Consider the following 21,190-nt stretch of genomic DNA (forward strand, 5'->3'; position numbering starts at 1 on the left):
TCATCAGAACCATCCCCATGCGGACGCAGGGATCCTGATGAGGTGGAGGCGCTGCACTGGATATAGGTAGGACTCGCACACACTACCTCAGCTGCCTGTCTGGGTTGACAATCCCCAAACACCATCATGCGGGAGACTCAGGAGTCCTGTTGCCAACAGGTGCACCACCAGACACGACCATGTAATGGGGGCTGGTTAGACCACAGGGGCCAATATGAGATTGGGGGGGTCAGGCCATACAGAATACCTGTTACATTTGGAGGCGCTGCTGAGATGACCTGTCAACAGGACAGGCTTTTGCTAGGCACACTGGGAAACAGGGAGAGTGTTTGCTGCCACTTTGTGCTGTGTTGGGACGGACCTAGGGGTTGTCAGGGGGCTGATGGAGTATTGTCAGCTCGCAGGGACGACCTAGGGGCCTGAAAGAAGTTGGGGGTTTTGAGCCGGGCTATAGCTGTCCTAGTCACCTTGAGGTAGTGCTAGTGGTAGGATGCCTAAAGGGATAGCCTGTTAACGTGGTCAGGAATCCTGGAGAGGGTCTGCACTAGGCTGACCAAGAGAGGTAGACGCCCAAGTACTGCATGGAAGAGCCAGAGTACTCTAGCCCATTCCAGACCACTTACCGAAGGGAGCACAGACTGGGAGGAAGGAGATACAGCAGACACAGAGAGAGTGAGCCTAGCCTGAGGTAGTGCAACACGAGTCAGACCTACATTAGGTACATAAGGTGGTGCACAAGGCATGTTTGTTGTATCGGTATGGCAGCTGCCCCGCAGAGAGGAGCTCCATGTACAATCAGAACAAGTACAGCAACCAAATGGCGACCGCAAGAATGGAGGATCCGCGTGGCGCGGAAGGTCCAAGATGGCAGATGGAGGTAAATGGAGAGAGCGCACGTGGTGTGCATACAAGAGAAGAGCCAGCTACTGAAGTCACTTTGGCTAGCCTGTTGTGGAGTGGTGCCAAGGCTGTGGCCGCGCCATTTTGGTCCTGCCTGGGACCCCAGGTTGATACCCTGGAAGACAGTATGGAGGACATTGTGGTGGTGTGTGGTGGAGAATCTGATCGCCAGCAGGCAAGTACTATGCAACCAACTACCTCAGTCGCTAACATAATTGGGATGGTGAACCAAGATGGCGGCTCCCGCTTCCCTGGGAGACCACGTGGGCCAGTTGCAGACAATGAATACAATACTGGACTTGCAGAGAGTTGGCCAGGAGTGGCGCCAACAGGAAAACCCCACCCTGATGGGGGGTATGGCGCGAAAGCTGCAGCCGCGCCCTCATGGACTATGATTAACTCAGCCCCAGTGCTGGGTCATCCAATAAATCTATGGGACCTCCCCTAATCTCAACCAGTGGGAGTGGTTTCCAATTATGCCCAGTGGGAACGGATCCAGCTGAGCGAGGAGCTGGTGAACCGGCCGTACCCTTACAGAAAGTAGTTCCTGTGCATGCAGTGCAGGTTGCCCGGTGGAGAAGTCAGCACAACGGCTAGGTGCCCCCAATGTGGCATCCACTACCTAGGGGCCGTGCAGCCCTTCGTACCAGGGCAGACCGTGGAGGCGGGAGCGGACACAGCTAAACTGACAGCTAAAGCCTCGCTCTCGGTCAAAGCAGAACCAGTTGATCCCGGAGAATGGGGATCGCTCCTAATGATCAGAACGGAACCTGAAGAGAAAGGGGCCTAAAAACGCGGTGGGAACCCGGAACCTCACCGTCGGTCCCCAACGGGAGTGCCACTCCCTGAATCGGAGTTCGACTCCTCGGACGAGGAACAGGCGACTCCGACTACGGTTGTGATGCGCCTACCGGCGGACCACTACAGCGGTGCTGGAAAAGAACCAGCACTTACCTATGTCGACAGCGGAGGAGGAACCATCCCGAGCCGACGGAGCGGTAAGTGACATCCTTGCCCTCCCCAGGCGCCGGTGGTGGCAACGGTGGAGAAAGGCCTAGCCCAGGCCCGAGCGGAACGGAGAGCAGAACCTTCACTTCCGGCGGCGGACGTCGTTCTGGAGGAAGAGGTTCCGGTTGGGAACCAAAAACAAGATGGCGGCGAGTCCCGCGAGATCCATGACATCATTTCCAGTGGGCACAGCGGAACCGGATGGAACAAGGACACGAGTGAACCGGAGTGCCAGTCCGATGGTACCGGGCAAGGTAGCAAGAAGTTGCGGGTTGTAGCCCCGCGTATGCTGGCAGTGTTTCCCTATGCCCAACCCCTGGCCATAGTTAAAACCCCTGCCCCTGTCACATCCTCATCTGGGTCCCAGTCGAGCCAAGGGTTGTATGGGGAGTCTCGAGACACTTCTAATGAAAGGACTGGGGAGAACCTGGACTGGGGTGATTGCTTTACCTCCGATGAGAGATCGGTGAGGGAAGTGTTAACCTATGTGAAGTCTCCGGGGGTGAATCCTACTGTAATCAAGCATGTGGCTAAAGGGGAAGTCAATCGTTATGGTATACACACTCATTCCAGTGGGATGTCTGGGGATTTGGGTAAAGTTGCTCATATTGTGCCTATGGCCCGGGGAACCCCCTATGTACCTCCAGTGTCGGCAAGAGTTGCCAGGGACCGCCAAAAGCTATTACTTTATTTTCGCCATCCATGGGAGGGAGAAATTGAGTTCGAAATGGGTTCCACTGATGAGTATAGGGGATATAGTTCTGGTGAGGAGGAAGGATCAGGAGAAGAAAATTGGGATTCTGATAGTTCGGTAGAAGATTGGGATGCTGATAGTTCTCTAGAGGATTGGGATCCTAAAGTGTCAGACAAGAAATGGCGTAATCAAGAAAAAATGGCTTACATCTCCAGGAGATGTCTTGGGGAATTGTATGGGCATGATCCTCTCAGTCCACTAGCATCCAGGCTAGAGTTATGGGCTGATTGTGGGTGTCCCGTATGTCACCCAGAGTGTTATAGTACTTCTGCTATAAACCCAGTGGACCGTGCTGTGCGCAGGCCACCTTAAGAGGGTATGGTAGTACCAGTAATGGATGCTCCATCAGGGAATAATCCTGGTTGTTACACATCTACGTTAGGATGTATCTGTTATTATGTTTATGATGAAAAGATATGTACTAGAATGTGTATTGTTTTGTTTTGCAGTGCTACCTGAGGGAAGGTTCCGCAAATTTACAGTAGAGGCAACGTTTATTCTAACATTTGCTGTAAACTAGCCGGGTTACATTCTGGGTATGTGCTGGGTATGTGGTGGGTATGTTCTGGGCTAGTTTGAGGCACGTTTAAGGCATTTCTGCATTGACTAACGACCCATAGGATTAACACAGCAGGGATCCCTGGCAGTCCAGTTCAGTTTGAATGGGACTGCCAGGGACCCCGCTGTTAATCTGATAGGCCATTAATCAATGCAGAAATGCTGGGGCTATTTTAAGGAAAGTTTAAGGCATGTATTCAGAATGTACCTGGGTGTACCTGGGTCTTTTGGGGAATTGCCACTGGTTTTTGTTAGAATAAGAGTTGCCTCTACTGTAGATCCCAGCCGGGCCGTTGAGTTCCACCAGGGGGAGAATGTAGCCATGTATAAAATTGGTGTACATATCTCATTCATGTTGGCAGTAATCCTGGTAAGTATACAGGGTTGCCAGTAACAGTCATGGAGGTTTGCCCTCAAACCCTGGTGAGGTGTCATATGTCCCAAAGGAAGTGACAACATGCTTTGAGTCCACCCTTAGTGACATCAGAGATGTGCCTGTTCCTGAGGTGATATAAGACACAGAACTGCCTAAAGTTAGCAGTTGAGTTCCTGTTGTTGTGCTGCCTCTGTTCAGTAAGAGGCAGGTGGAGGTCTGCAACAGTGTTGCAGTGGTCTGATGCAAGAGCTGCGAGTCTGTGCAGCTCTGAGCAGAGAGACAGAGAAGCTGGTGAATCTCTTTGAGAGGAGAGGTGGAGAGCAGAGAAGGTAGAGGAGAAGGAACCTTCCTAATGGAGTGCAGCAGAGGAATGAGCGGCTAAGCTGCTAGCTGTGAGGGGCAGCTGGCCCATACCACCATGCCAATAAAGATGTCATTGATAAAAGATACCCTCATGTATGAGTCTGGAATTACTCTGCAGAGGAAGGCACCACAGAGGAGTTCCTCATCAGAACCATCCCCATGCGGACGCAGGGATCCTGATGAGGTGGAGGTGCTGCACTGGATATAGGTAGGACTCGCACACACTACCTCAGCTGCCTGTCAGGGTTGACAATCCCCAAACACCATCATGCGGGAGACTCAGGATTCCTGTTGCCAACAGGTGCACCACCAGACACTACAATGTAATGGGGGCTGGTTAGACCACAGGGGCCAATATGAGATGGGGGGTGTCAGGCCATACAGAATACCCGTTACACACTATTCATCCAAAACACATAATAATTGATCAATTTTAGATGTAATAAAGGCAGGATAACTAATCCTTTGAAGAGAGATACATTTAGTAGCTACATGTTTTATGTGCTGTATGAACTGGTCTATTAGAGGGGAAATTGCTTTGTAGTGAATAAATTACATTATTAATCTGTACATCAAGAAGACGGGGGGGAAAAAAGGGGAAAATCAAAAGGTTCCGAAATAAAAAGGAACATGACAATGTGCTATGGCTGCCAAGACCATTATCATAGATGGGCATAGATGATATGAGCACAGTACTAATTTTTGACAACGGACAGCATCTAGAACTAAAGCATTATACTGTACTCCTGAAGTACCGTGGCAACAATGCTGACATCTAAAATCTGTAGAAATATGACCAATTATATATAATTTGTGCTCGCTCGTCTTCTTTTTTTTTTTTTTTTGCTCGTTTACATGTCTTATCTTCGTTTTGTCTTAGAAAGATCATGCAAGAAATATAAGGAAGCAAATCCACCACAATTGTGTTTCACATATTTGGGCCTATTCTAGTAGCCGTCATAAAACGTCTCGCTGGGCCTGTTACGCCGCCTGTTTTGTCAGTGTAGTTATCACGGTATTCAGAACATTTTTCATGCATCTGTTTCATGTCGGGGGCTTCCGGTGCTGCTATTAATGTGTATCAGCTCCGGAGACCCCTGGCATCAATCCGATGCAGGAAAAATGTTTTTTTTTTTCTATGTCTCTCTCTCGCCCCTGCCTCTGAAGCTTCTCACTAGCTTCACGCCAATTTTTTCTGGCGAACGGAATTTGTGAGGAAATCGCCATTCTAGTGCCGTGGTTAGCCTCCATAAGCTAATCGAGGTTACTAAAATTGCACGAGTTTCAAAACCTGCCGATAAGTGGCTTATCGCGGCTCACTTGGTGATGTGTTTTGGACGAGAGCAAAAAATGGCGATTAGTGCTTTTGCCGCCCACTTATGAACATAGTTCTTTACATCAGTACTGTAATACAAGTGACATAATAATAAGATACATAATAGGAATTAACATTTCAGACATAAAAGTAACTATTAGGAAAAGGAGTACCTGCCCCAGAGAGCTTACAGTCTAAGTGGTAAGTACTGTAGGGACATTCTACATAGAAAGTAGGAAGATTGTATGAGTGTGTATGCAATGCAAAGGGTCATGATGAATGCATATGAGATGTATACTTCTAGCCAAGGGAAAATTCTAAATGCTTCTTGAAAGAGGTGTGTTTAAAGATAGGCCTAAAGGTGGAGAGAGAGGGTGCTTGTTGGATATTGAGGGGAAAGGGCCTTCCAGAGGGGCTGTAAGATATATGAGAATTAAAAGGAAGCCAGGAGAGGGATTTTAGCAGGAAAGAAGCTGAGACAGATTTAAGAGAGAGGGAAGTGATTCTATCAGCAGTATTTAGGATAGATTATAGGGGAGACAGGTGAGAGGCAGGAAGGTTTGACAGCAGAAGGTTAATGAAAGAGTATTAGATTCTTTTTCTGTCAGTAGTTTCGAATGAAGGGCCCTGGAGACAAGTTTACTATAGTCAAGATGGGAGAGAATGAGGGCATGTGTTAGAGTTTTAGCAGTGGAGTGACAGATGAAAGGGCGAGAGAGAGAAGAGATCTTGGATAAGTTATTTTTATATGCCTGCCACCTAGTGCATTTGTTGCTGAGAAATCTGTTGTCGTTGCCATTAGTGAAAATATTACTGCTGAACATGTTTGATGGCTATGATCTTATTCTGCTGCTTTTACAGGGATACCAGTGGACTGAAGCTGGGCCATCATGCCTAGTGTATGTATCAAGTTTACGACTAATGCTGAAAACAAAACTTTGATCAAACAAGGTCTGATCACAGACTTTTTTACTCAGTTAAATAAGTTAACAAAATTAAATTGCAACAATAGACTAATAAAAATACCACCATCTTTTATTTTTTCCTATCTGCTTCTCACTCTTCAAATGCTTAGTCAATATGGCCCTGAGTGTCATACTTGTTTAGTTTTTAGAGAAAATATGCTAAAGCGCTCCAATGCCAGGAATAACAGAATGTTGTAAGCCAAAACCACTAATCCAAGGTATAAAAAATGAGTAATGGTATTAGTACATAATAACCACTAGTATGGGTACTATCCTCCTGAAGACAGGTGGTAGATGGTACAAGTCCACCCACAATCAGTCTCATTGGCAGGTTCCCCCGAATAGTAAGCAATACTCACAGGTCCTAGTAGTGGTAGGCAGGCTGTGCAGCTTCCAATATTGTAGTATACAGGAATAAATGGAGAAACAAAGCGCACAAGCAAAAACGGAGCAGGAAGGACCCAGAATCAAAAATAGACTAAAAGGGCACTTTAATGTGACAAAAGACACATCCAACACGTTTCGAACGTCACAGTGTTCTTTTTCAAGGATAAAACATAGTGTAATAACATCCATTAAATACCCTCTTACCTGCAAGCAGATTCGCACCAAAAACGGAGGCACGTTGACGTCATGACGCAATGCGCGTCATCGCGTATGCACAGAACAATCCGGCGCCATCTAAGGGCAAAACTGTCCATGCAGGCAGTGTGGTGTATTATTAGTAAGGGCAATGCATAGGATAACACAGTGATTCTAATAGTATAAAGAGCAGGCAGATACATACCCAAGACGGACAAACAATGACATTATGACGCAATGCGCGTCACCGCGCATGCGCAGAATGACATGGCGCCATCTAAGGGCAAAATAGTCCCTGCAGGGAATTGAAGCAATACAAGTAAGGGCAATAATACGGCAACCATAATGGGGCAAAAATACATGTCAAAGGACAAAAACAATGAGCAGACCAATGAATCTCTTCAACTAATCAAAAAGCGATCAGAAAAAAATATATTTAAAAATGCATATAACCACAAAATATGTTAAAATGTATAATACAAAAGGATAGGAATAATTAAAAACAAAACAACCAATAATTGAAATAAGAACGAAAACAATACTGATTTGGAGTGAAATAACAGGAGACCAATACTGATAATACACATAAAATAAAAGATAATACCAATATATATATGTAAAATGAACACAAAGGAATATAATATAAGCAAAAAAGGGGGAATCGAGTATATAATATAACCAACTAATAATTAATTGATAAACCAAATTTTTAATAACTATAAAGAAAATAAAAAAATGAAACAATAATATTATCTTACAAAAAATGGGTTAATTGCCAATCAATATTCAAACCCATAGGGAAGCGCGTTTGGAGAATAAAAATCCAATACGCTTCCCTACGATTCAATAGATTGATGCGATCACCTCCTCTAGGTCTATTATTAATAAATTCAATGCCCAGGAAGGAGAAATTCCTGGTACCTCCCTGACCACATTCGGAGAAGTGCTTAGAAACAGGATGATTAGTGTCTTTCAATCTTATGAGTCTTAAATGCTCTAATATCCTGACCTTAAGAGCTCTAATCGTTCTTCCCACATATCTTTTGCCGCAGCCACATGTTATGAGGTATACAACAAATTGGCTTTTACAATTTATGAAATTATTAATATAAAATTCCTTAGTATGACTATTGTCGTCATTATGTGACTGCGGCAAATTATCCAGAAAAAAAACTTTTGGCTGGCTTCATATGTCTACAAACGCTACAGGAACCACATTTGAAAGAACCTTTGGTGATAAAAGATTTATCAATCCTAGAAGTAGTTAGGTCACTTGGGGAGACATACGATCCGATGGTTCTCGCCCTACAGTACACAACTGCAGGACCAGAATCAGTATACTTTTTAAGCACAGGGTCCATAGATAAAACGTTCCAATGTTTAGAAATAATAGATTTAATTTTCCCACTTTGTTTATTAAACTGTGAGATAAATAATGGACATTTATTATTGGATTTTGCAGATCTATTTGTACAGTGCTTGTTCACATATTTCTCTGTGTGAGTACCAAGGCGAGAATCACCCATAACCCGAGTGGGCAACAATGACGCCCTCTCTGTATTGAGGGCAATATCAAAAGCAACCTTATTGTGGGATTGAGAATAACCTCTATCTGAGAACCATTTACCAAGATCCTCAGACTGAGAAAGAAAACCACTAGGTGTAGAGCAGTTCCTTCTCAGTCTGAGTTACTGTCCTTTAGGAATAGCTCTAATCACATGAGATGGATGGTAGCTGTCCGCCCTAAGAAAAGTATTCCTTGAATTTAATTTCCTATATACATCCGTTTGAATCAATTTATCAATGTCCACAAACAATTGTAGATCTAGATATTCAATGTGATGTGAATGAAAATTGAGTGTTAATCTAAGATTATATTTATTATTATTAAGGTAAGAAACAAAAGAATGAAGTGTAGTGACATCCCCTTTCCAAATAATAATTAAGTCATCCACAAATCTTTTATAAAAAACAATATTATTGCGAAATGTGTTAGTGCTAGAAAATATAAATAGTGCTTCCCACCACCCCATAAAGAGATTTGCGTAAGAAGGAGCAAAGCTCGTGCCCATAGCAGTGCCAATTAACTGTAAATAAAACTTGTGATCAAAAGTGAAAAAATTATGTGTGAGAAGAAAGAAAATAGAGTCCAAAATAAATGCCGACTGAAAGATTGAAATTTCTGGTATCTCAAGAAATTGGCGAACAGCTGCCATTCCATGATCATGTTGTATAACTGAATAATGAGATGTAACATCAAGTGTTACCCACAGATAATGATTATCCCAAGTGACACATTTAATTTGACTAAGAAGATCACCAGAATCCAATATAAAGGAGGGTAATTTCCTAACAAAGGGTTGAAGAAAACTATTAACATATCTTGACAGACCATCTCCCAAAGAAAAAAATATGTGTTTGGAATTTCTTCTAAATCATCCACGCTATCCCCTGGTTCCTCCATAATGGATGTAGTAACAGTAAAAAAGGGGGTGCTCAAGTCACAAAAAAGAGTGAGATATAAAAATGATGTGATCATATATTTCCATAAAGTGTCCTTCCTCTACAAAATGTATAATAAGCTCCTAAAAAAACCTTTTGCATGTGCAGCTCATACCTGAAATACTATTGCAAGATAGAGAAAATAGGCTAAAGCGCTCCAATGCCAGGAATAACAGAATGTTTTTATACCACAGATGGCTGGGAATAATTTCCTGGAAAAGAGTGAGAATAATTTCCTCGAAACAGAGGGTTATTAATTTAACTGTGATGGTACCGATCAAAGCACTATCGCATGGAATCTCCCAATTCAAGTCAGTTGTAGTTTGTGTAATAGTGCCCTGGTTAGCACTATCACAGTTTAAGAAATAACTACCCCAGTCTCAAATAACCCTGGGACAAGGTATCTAGATAAACTGCTCCACCAGAATCGGACTAGTAAAGACACTAAATTGGATTTCCAAAAATATCTGTGTAACGGGTATTCCCCCACCCAATCGCATATATGGCGTATGTATGGGGAACCTAATGATACCTGGTGTGGTGCTTTACCTGTTAGTTCACAGGAGGGCTTAGCTTCCGCCGTGGGGAACCTGGGGCAAGTATAATATGAGTAACCCTGTACTCAGTGCAGCGCCTCCACCTGCGATGGCTCCCACCAGAGGGGGAGTGGTTCCTCGCAGGACAATATATATCACTCAACACACAGTATGGATAACAACTAATGCCTTTACTAGATGACCGTACTCATGCATCACAATTCAACAATTCAACAGGTGTCCCTCCCTAGAGGAGACACTAACTAATGCGTCTCGCAGGACGCTACCTCCACCTGCACCTCCACCGGATGATCCCACCCGGTGTCCAGTACCCCCACACAGTATCACCCCACCCTCAAGTGAGATAGTTATGTGTGACTGCGCAGCCACTATGTCCCATGTGAATGTGATATGACTCGTTGGTGCACTTGTTGATTGTTACCTGCCGGGCACTCCAGTGCCCGGGCCTGCCACGGAACTTCACAAAGGATCCTGATGTCTGCTGAACACAGGAACTGCCATCGAGATGATCCCACCTGGAGAGCTGCTGCACCAACAATGAAGGTCTGCGCCCAAACCTCTGGACGGACGCGCAGCGTCTGCTGAGTCCCTAACTGACTCTGAATAGTAAGGGGCAGGATCCCTAACCTGGGGCCTGTCCCTGACACAACTTACACTACTGGGTGGCTCAGGGCTATCTCGGGCCTCGGGGGCTGCTGGCCTAGTGCAGGGAGTCACTGACTCCTGCATCCTACCTCCTTCCCCTAGCTGCTCCTGGCACTGACTGACTAGCGTGGGCTCAGCGCGCAAAATGTATCTATTTCTCCTGCAGGGCAATCCTTCAGCCCTATTGGCTACTCGGGGGCACATGGTGGAGGCTATTTCTACATTGGGGCCGCGTGCGCGTTTCTTCCGCGCATGCGCGACTCCCTATAGGCCACCGCAACTCCCTAGCTGCAACTGCGCAACCATAATGGCAGCCCCCGCTAGCCGGGTGTGCCGCCGAGCCTCCTATGGCTCGGATCGCTCCCTGCTCCGGCCCCCATCTTTGGGAACAGCCGGCGGGTCCGTCGCCGCCTCCGGCGGCACCCGCGACCGCGCTGACCCAAAGGAGGGGGGTCTCTGTGAGCCGGAGGACACCGGGGCTACATCTGTATTCGATTAAACTGGAAAAAAGATAATAGTGAGTGGGTGTAGTGAGTCCGGGGTGGGTGGTTAGGCCTCCCAGGTGGGAAGAGGAGGACAGGGTTAACCCTTTAAAATACTATAGTGGTTATTAACCGCTAAAGTGATTAAGGGGTTAGGGGCCATTAGATTGTGTTTTTTTCTTGTATTCTTGCTGGCATTGGAGGACATTGACCTGTAGTATGATGACGAGGATGCCCTTCATGATTGCAGGGGTAAGTTGAACGTTTTATTTACTTTATTAATACTGACTGGCTAATGTTTGGGTTAAACCCTTCATTACCTTCCTTAGTGCTATTAACTGCTATGATAATGAAGGTGTTAACTCCACCCGCAACTCTCCTGCAAGGCCTAAACACCCACCAAGGGCCAAATACCACCTTCACCCACCTCCGCTACCCACAATTAACATGGCAGTGGTAGTTAACCCCTTCATTGCCTTAGCGGGTAGCCACTAAGAAAATGAAGTTGCTTGTAAATGCATTTTTATTGCATGGGATTCATGCCAGGGGTCTCCAGTGCTGATATCAATCTGATGCAGGAAAAATGCATTTTTTTTCTGTCCTCTCTGGTCGCCTCTCAACATCTTCTCAACAACCTCACGCCAACTTTTCCTGGTGTGAGGATTTGGGGAGAAACTCACCATTCTAGAGCCATGATTAGCCTCAATAAGCTAATTGAGGCTACTAGAATTGCACAAGTTTCAGAACATGCCGAAAAGTGGGTTATCGCCGGGCACCCGGCGATTTATTTTTTGACCGCTGAAAAAATTGCAGATTTATGCTTTTATTGCACACTTACAGAGGCTTACATAATAGCAGTAGGCATTTTGGCCGAAAAGGCCTCTATTAGTGGGTTTTCGAGGTTTATAGAATAGGCCCCTGATTGTTAATCTCCCTTCCGCCATCAGAAGACTCAGTTTTACATTCTATTTCAAAAAGCACCCGTTTAAAACATAACTTTTTGTAACTTTATTATGAATATAGCAAACAGAATTGCTAAAACAGCTCTTTCCTCTACATACTGTACTGTACCCACCTTTAAAACAGGTTTCTTGAAAATCTCCAGTTACTCACCCAATAATCTTGACAGAATGTGTGCCACTCATCTGATATTCCTCTGGTTTATTTTTTAAGACATCGGTGTGTTTATAGATCCCAGTTTTATAAAGGAAAAAGTCTTCGTGTACTTGCATTACAGCTGAAAATCAGTGCAACAGAAATTAACATTTACATTAACATCATTGTACAAACTTTGTTAAATTTAATTTAATTGCCAAAATATACATTAGGAGCGTCTCTAAATTTAAAAAAAGGGTGTTTATTTCTATTACATTGATTCTAACAATGTCAATTATTACATCCACCTAAAGTAAATGTCTGTTTGACATGATGCTCTCACTTACTGTACCTGTCTTAATTGTGAATATGAGTAGCAACTGTCAAATGTCACACTTATTATAAATAGATATATTAAATTATGTATCATTTACAATCATTAACAATTTATAACTTTTGGTACATCCGCAAACAGAAGAAAATGCTACAGTATATGCCTTGAAACATATGCAGTTATCCGATATAAAGTATATCAATCCTACGTTTACTGTACACTAGGCCATATGTTTAAAAAAAAAAAAAATCATAAAAATCAATAGCATTATTTTATTACAATTCATCTATACAAATCATTTGTGTAAAATACATCTATTATTGTATAAAGCATTACATTCCTGAATTCTAGGGCTTACACTGAATGAACTAATACAGTATGTGAATTGGTTAATTAATTACGCTGTAAACTGGCTGTGGGATCTTGGCATATACTGTATGTTTACAGAGTTTGCAACGTGTGTTGTTGCACGGTTTAGTTCCATTATCAGTGTCTAAGTTTGTTATGAAGTTTTCTATTGACTAATTCCTGTTTGAGGTTTGGTGGTTGCCGGAACGCAAGAATGGGAGGTTTGAGAAAGATTTCTTTTAATGTCACATTCTCTGCCAGCATGGGTTGTAAATCTTTGATTATTTTCAGACAGAATCGTTCAGACAGAATGGATACAAACCAAAGACTATTGCCAGAACTATTACATCTGCACAAAAAGCCTCATGAGAACACCTGCTACAATATAGACAGAAAGAACCTACCACACGCACACCACTAGTGGCCACATACAACCCTACACTAAAGGGAATACGACACTGATAATGGAACAAAACCGTGCAAACACGTTGCAAACTCTGCAAACATATGCCAAGATCCACAGCCAGTCACAACCATGGAACACTCAATGTTAAAGGATCATACTGCTGCACATCCAGGAATGTGGTGTATATGATTCAATGCGACATGTGACCAAGGATGCTACATTGGGGAAACCAACCCAAAACCTCAAGGCAGAATGAATATGCACAGACACTCTATACTACACCATGAAGAAGGAAGATACTGCTCACCTGTGGGACATCATTTCTCACAGCCATATTATTCCATAAATAATTTAAAAATCAAAATCCTCAATGGAATTTTTAAACGCACCCAAGAACGGAAAACATTTTAACTCATAATGATAAGACTCTTTGACACCAAAAAAAAGGACTTACTGTAATGCGGATATGGGGTTTCTCAAACACCATCAGAATTGTTTGTAATTGTCCTGCCTGCCTCTCTTCTTATCCACACCTTTCTCTCCCCCTCCCCCCCACATCATCCCCTTCCATGCGGTTCCTTGTCACCGTTTTACACTCTTCCATGTCTTCAAACACTTTCTCATCCTACTTTATCTACAGTACATCTGTTGCTTTTTTTCTTTCCCCTGCTCTCCAAAACACTGTTTTAGCCATCGATTCCTTTGTTAATCAGTATTGCAGACCTGAGGAAGAGAGGAGAACTCTCGAAAGCTTGTCCTATGACATAAATTTTTGGTCCAAATAAAAAAAAGATATCACCTAATACTGATGAACTCAATTATTTTGCACTTTCACAACTGGACTAACACGGCTAATTCCGTTTTATATTTATATATATATAATATATATATATATACACAGGCATGTAAGGATATAATCTTTTCTGTGACAGCAGCAGAGGGGCTGGTGGTGTCAGGAACGCCTCTCAGGTTTACACTGTGTCCACAAGCACTGAAGTTCCCTTGGTTGAAATTAAATTACACAGTCCCAAGAGAATACAATGTCCTTACTTCAGACAGGGAGATGGTGAGGGTCTCTGAATAGATCTCCCTGTCTGTCTGAAGTAAGGAAATTTTATTCTCTTGCCTGTGCAAAGCCGTATTCAAGGCTATTGGGACTGTGTAGTTTACTTACAACCAAGGGAATGTAAGTGCTTGTGGACACAGGGTGTATCCTGAGAGGAGTTCTTGACACCACCAGCCCCTCTGCTGCAGTCCCAGGAATGATGTTATCCTTATGTAACACTTTTTCTGGACCCTCCTTGACCCACCCAATCTCAGATTGGCCCCTGTGGTCTACCCGGTCCACATTACATGGATGTGTCTGGTGGTGCACCTGTTGGCTACAGGACTCCTGAGTCTCCCGCATTATGTTGTTATGGGGAATGTCAGCCAGACAGGCAGCTGAGGTAGTGTGCGTGACTCCTACCTACATACAGTGCACCACCTCATCAGGATCTCTGCGTCCGCAAGGAGATGGTTCTGACAAGGAACTCATCTGTGGTGCCTTCCTCTGTCGAGTAACTTCACACTCACACATGGGGGTTCTTGTGAATAAGGGCATCTTTATTGCTGGTCCAGGCAGACTGCCCCTCGCAGCAAACAGCTTAGCCGCTCATTCTCTACAGCACTCTCCTTCAGAAGAATCTGCCCTCCCAATGGAGTTGGATCACCTCTCCCCTCAGGGAGATCACCACCTGTGCCAGGTCCCTGGACACAGTGTAGGCCCTGCCAGCCTTACTGCTTCAGATCTGACTACTTGCTGTAGAACCACTCTCTTGAACTCTTAGTTAACACACTTGACCTTGAAACTTCAACCCACATCTTCAACACTAACTTTGGGCAGTGCTGTGTCTTATATACCTTAGGAACAGCCACATCTCTGATGTCACTAACAGTGGACTCAGAGCATGTTACCACTCCCCTTGAATACATATGACACCTCACTAGGGTGTGAGGGCAAACCTCCATGATTAATGCTGGCAATCCTGCATATTTACCAGGCTTACTGCCAGCATGAGAGAGAACTGTATACCATTTTTAAACATGGCTACATTTACATGTCTGTTTATTTCAGCTACTGTACATTGTAAGTAGCCACTTTTCTTGCGCTTTATTTATATGATAAAACGTACTTCACTGTATTGGCATTTTTCTCTTTTATAGATCATATCTCGTCCTGGACTCTTAGAAGGATATTCTACGTATTTATCCCACAGGTGTTAGACATGTAACCACCTGTTGTCTCTGATTTGCGCCTTTTGTATTTTGTTTTTATATATATATATATATATATATATATATATATATATATATGTAGGTATATATATATATATATGTATATATATGTAGGTATATATATATATATGTATATATATGTATATATATATATGCAGTGCTTGACAAATCACCCAAAAATCTACTCGCCGAACCAAAAAATATACTCGCCACCTAGTCCCACCCCAACCCCGCCTCTAGTCCCGCCCCCAACCCCGCCTCTAATCCCGCCCCCAGCCCCGCATTTAAAAAAACCCATAAATTAAATAAATTTAATAAATTTCTAGTAAGAACATTCGTTTTTGACATAAGTTTATTTATTGTATTACATTATACTACAATTAGTCCTTGTTTTGTGTGTGTGTATGTGTGTGTGTATAAATGTCGAATCTAGAAAAAAAAGCTAGATGTGAATGACTAGTTTCCTGCACCCCTTAACTAGTGCCTGGATGCCCCCGCTTCAGAATGTTTAAAGCAGCAATCCCACCTGGGATCTTACCTGATCCGCAGACCCTCAATGTCCAGGTACCTCATTCCCACAATGTTATACATTGGAGGGGATGTGTTCCCTACCTGTCTTCTGGGTTACGGGGGATTCCAATGTCTTCTGTGTGAAGCTTGAGTCAGATCTGGAAGAAAGCAGTATAGGTTATTTCGGTGTAGTATAGGGCAGTTAAGATATACAGGGTAAATAAAATATCCAGATCCAGATTGTGAGACAGAGAGAGGGTGAGACAGAGAGAGGGTGAGACAGAGAGAGGGCGAGACAGAGAGAGGGCGAGACAGAGAGAGGGCGAGACAGAGAGAGGGCGAGACAGAGAGAGAGAGGGTGAGAGAGAGACGGAGAGAGGGTGAGAGAGAGACGGAGAGAGGGTGAGAGAGAGACGGAGAGAGGGTGAGAGAGAGACGGAGAGAGGGTGAGAGAGAGACGGAGAGAGGGTGAGAGAGAGATGAGAGAGGGTGAGAGAGAGATGGAGAGAGGGTGAGAGAGGACGGAGAGAGGGTGAGAGAGAGACTGAGAGAGAGACGGAGAGAGGGTGAGAGAGAGACCGAGAGAGGGTGAGAGAGAGACCGAGAGAGGGTGAGAGAGAGGGTGAGAGGGAGAGAGAGAGGGAGAGACAGAGGGAGAGAGAGAGGGTGAGAGACGGAGAGAGGGTGACTGTGGGGGGATGGGGTGACTGGGTGGGGTGATGGGGAGACTGGGTGGGGTGATGGGGTGACTGGGTGGGGTGATGGGGTGACTGGGTGGGGTGATGGGGTGACTGGGTGGATGATTGGGTGGGGTGACTGGGTGGGTGATTGGGTGGGGTGACTGGGTGGGTGATTGGGTGGGGATTACTGACTGACTGGGTGGGGATTACTAACTGTCTGACTGGGTGGGGTGACTGGGCAGGGGGGTGGGATGACTGACTGGGTGGGGGGGGTATGACTGACTGGGTGGAGGGGGTATGACTGGGTGGGGGGGTATGACTGACTGGGTGGGGGTGTATGACTGACTGGGTGGAGGGGGTATGACTGGGTTGGGGAGGGGGTATGACTGGGTGGGGGGGGTATGACTGGGTGGGGGGGTTATGACTGACTGGGTGGGGGGGTTATGACTGACTGGGTGGGGGGGTATGTTTGACTGGGTGGGGGGGTATGATTGACTGGGTGGGGGGGTATGACTGACTGGGTGGGGGGTATGACTGACTGGGTGGGGGGGTATGACTGACTGACTGGGTGGGGGGGTATGACTGACTGGGTGGAGGGGGTATGACTGGGTGGGGAGGGGGTATGACTGGGTGGGGGGGGGGTATGACTGGGTGGGGGGGGGTTATGACTGACTGGGTGGGGGGGGTTATGACTGACTGGGTGGGGGGGTATGTTTGACTGGGTGGGGGGTATTGACTGGGTGGGGGGGTATGACTGACTGGGTGGGGGGGTATGACTGACTGGGTGGGGGGGTATGACTGACTGGGTGGGGGGGTATGACTGACTGGGTGGGGGGGGGTATGACTTACTGGGTGGGGGGTATGACTGACTGGGGGGGTATGACTGACTGGGTGGGGGGGAGTATGACTGACTGGGTGGGGGGGAGTATGACTGACTGGGTGGGGTGGGGGGATGACTGGGTGGGGTGGGGGGATGACTGACAGGGTGGGGTGATGACTGACTGGGTGGGGGGGATGACTGACTGGGTGGGGTGGGGGGATGACTGACTGGGTGGGGGGGTACCTTTGGTTTCCTACACGTTCTCTCTCTCTCTCTCTTACACACACACACACACACACACACACACACACACACACACACACACACACACACACACACACACACACACACACACACACACACACACACACACACACACACACACACACACACACCACTCTCTCTCATACATACACACACACACTCTCATACACATACACTCTCTGTGTAGGGGAGGGGGTAGCGGATGCAGCCACAGGAGCGGAACCGGAGGGCAAGCGGGACAGGGGGGGAAATCCCCTGCCCGCGCGAGCAGCCACGGGGACAGGAGAGGAGACCAAAGGGGAAGCAGGTTTGGGGGGGGGGGGACATTCCCCGCTGTCATCTCCTGCCCCGGGCGTGCAGCCACGGGGACAGGAGCGGAACCGGAGTGCAAGCGGGACGGGGGAATGGGTGGGGGGGAAATCCCTGGGGGGAAATCCCCTGCCGTCATCTCCTGCCCCACGCGAGCAGCCACGGGGACAGGAGCGGAGACTGAGGGGATGAGAGGGGAAGCGCGAGCAGGAGACAGGGACCGCGCACGCGAGGAGCAGCCATTACTTACCCCTGCAGAGAAGGGCTCCATTCCGCGTCACGACCGCGTCACGGCCAATCAGCCAGGAGGATATTTTTTTTTGTTATTTATTTATTTTTTTAAATTTGTGGGGGGGGTGGGGAAGCTGAGACAGCCACGGGGACCGAGGGGAACACCCCTGCTGGCATCGGGAGCAGCCACTGGCACTGGGGGAAAGCGGGGACCGTAGGGCAACCGGGACGGGGGAACATCGCCCGCTGTCATCTCCTGCCCCGCACGAGCAGCCACAGGGACAGGAGCAGAACCGGAGGGCAAGCGGGGCAGGGGGGGTTGATGGGGGGAGAAATCCCCTGCTGTCATCTCTTGCCCGACAGGAGCGGAGACTGGAGGGGATGAGGAGGGAAGCGCGGGCAGGAGACGGAGACAGACCGCGCGCGCGAGGAGAAGCCATTACCCCTGCAGAGAAGGGCTCCATTCCGCGTCACGACCAATTGGCCAATCAGCCAGGAGGATATTTTTTTTGTTATTTTTTTTTTTTCATTTTTTTAAAATTTGCGCAGAGCAGGGGGAAAAAGTAGCTGGCCACGGGCCAATTTCCGTTCGCGCCTGGCGAGTGGGCGACCGGGTTTGTCGAGCACTGTATATATGTATATATATATATATACACACATATATACAAATATATATGTATATATGTATATAGTTAGAGGAAGACACAGAGAGACAGATTTATAGCATTTATATTTTGTCTAGTACTGTAGCTACTGAAAGGAAGAATTAATTGTTGCATTTAGTTTGTGGAATGAGTTTTATAATATCATATGTTAAGTGGATTCATTTAATGGTTCTCCGAATCCTTTTCATTGCAAAGCATTGTGAGAAGGAATAAATTACTTACTGTTAAAATAAATGCATAATATCTAACCTTTTCATTGATGCTTATTTTACATGCAATCTATTTAAGCATTACTGTATACTGTACATTATTGCCTTGTTACATGATTCTTCCCTGGTCTAAACCACTTTTACTGCCTGCATTCAGTATGCTAGTTTATGCAAGTTAACGCCAGGCAAGTCAAGGTTCAAAAGTGCAGTAGAGCTCTAAAAGATATTAAAGAGATGGTTAGCTAAAATTATTTTAAAATTGACTTTTAAAACTGAAATAAAATATACACAAAAAATATTTGGCACCTTATTGTCATTGTCTTACATTGGTTGAAACACTGTACATGTATTGAAATGTTTTGGAGCAGAATTAAGTAAATGAAAGCTATAGTTTCTACTAATAATGATATAACAAATATATGCAGATTCCGAAAAAGACACAAAGCAATTTAAGGATTAATTGGATAGGGACGTTACTATTTTTTCATTGTTTACAAGATAGATGTACATGAATAAAGGGGCAAAGGTGTTTTATGCCACAGTGTATATTGTATGTTAGAAATACTAGCTTCCATTAAGATTTTGAGTTTTTTATTAGCTAAAATTGATATGATCAACTATATACAGTACATTTTAATAAAATCTGTGACAAGTTATCCTCCTGCAGTACAAGAATGTAAATTTATTTATTTAATCATGCATACATGTTATTGCATCTGTTATCTGCAATAAGGCACTACATTACTTCAAAAAAATCTCTGCACTACATTACTTCAAACAAATCTCTGCTTGCTTTAGCCGCCACTCACCTTACCGGAGGGTCATATTTCCGCCGTTGCTTCGTCGCCAAGGTAAGACCCTAACAGTACCCCATACCCTAGAAAACCGTCATTTTAACCATTAATACTAAAACTGCCCTACCCCCAAAAAATCATAACCCTTTACCCCAGAAAAAACCTTACCCTAAAAACACCCTAATTCCCTATCTTAAAACCTTTCCCCTACTCTAAAAATATTAACCCCCTAACCCAATCTCCTACCCTCAAAACTTAACATCCTGCCCTTAACCCCCTACTCCAACCGCTAAATCCCCTAAATTAATTTGCCTTATTGGCAAATCGGGTGGCGGATGAGTGTCCAGTGGCAGAACGGCTGCAGTGAAGGGTCCCTTGACCAAGCGCAGACGGAGATTTGGTCACAGAAAAATGACTGCAACCAAATGTCCAATTCTGGTCTGATAACTAGTAACAATAGCTAAATCTATATGCTGTGACTAAAAGTGCTTCTATCTGACACCTACAGTATATAAAACCTTACACAATTGTAATTTCCAACGCATCCCCATGGAGGTGATCATTCCCATCGTTAACCTGTTTGTTAATTCCTGTAAAGGGTCGTGGCTAAAGTCATACTGAGAGGATGGAAAAGCTTTAAAGGCTTTTTAGAAATCTTTTCCTTCCCCAAAACACAAACAGCACTTGGCAGTTTTGTGCTAGAACAAATAATGCTAAATGTATTTCTAGATACTAAATGGTAATATTTCTTCTGGTTGTTTTTCCTTACAATACCCTGCAGGTTTCCTGATTCATTATACCAGTAAAATCTGTTGGGTGACCTTGCTTAGTGTACAGTAAGTCCCTTGATTTCAATTTGATTTAAGTGACATAGAATTCCTTTGGTATAGGAAGACAAACAATAAAACCAAGCAAGCCCATAACAGCAATAAACATGTTTTGGATTAAACCTCAAAGGGTAGAAGTGTGCAGTTTCTACAGCTAACATTACAAAATATTTATTTAGATCTGTTTGAGTCTCTACATGTGTTATAACATTAATTATACATGTAGGTGTTTGTTTTGTTTGGTTACTCATTGCTATATGTTTCATAGAGTATATTGATTGCTACTCCTGCTCATTTTGGAGGATTCTAATAGAAAAAATGATCAATACAACTAAAAAATATATGAGTATGCAACATATTCCTGCAGCATCCTATTCTTTCAATTATGAATATACAAATAATGCAAGTTTATTA

At 44.8% G+C, this 21,190-nt stretch overlaps 1 protein-coding gene across 1 annotated transcript in view; it reads right to left on the reverse strand.

The window, feature by feature from the left end:
- Positions 1–21,190, reverse strand: part of TINAG (tubulointerstitial nephritis antigen) — a 236,142-nt gene that overhangs the window by 104,975 nt on the left and 109,977 nt on the right. The window contains exon 9 of the mRNA XM_075598162.1: positions 12,121–12,244. Within this exon, the coding sequence (XP_075454277.1) occupies positions 12,121–12,244 (124 nt within the window). The remainder of the gene's footprint in view (positions 1–12,120; positions 12,245–21,190) is intronic.

The sequence above is a fragment of the Ascaphus truei genome, chromosome 4 (genome assembly GCF_040206685.1).
Source record: "Ascaphus truei isolate aAscTru1 chromosome 4, aAscTru1.hap1, whole genome shotgun sequence".
NCBI classification, from domain to species: domain Eukaryota; kingdom Metazoa; phylum Chordata; class Amphibia; order Anura; family Ascaphidae; genus Ascaphus; species Ascaphus truei.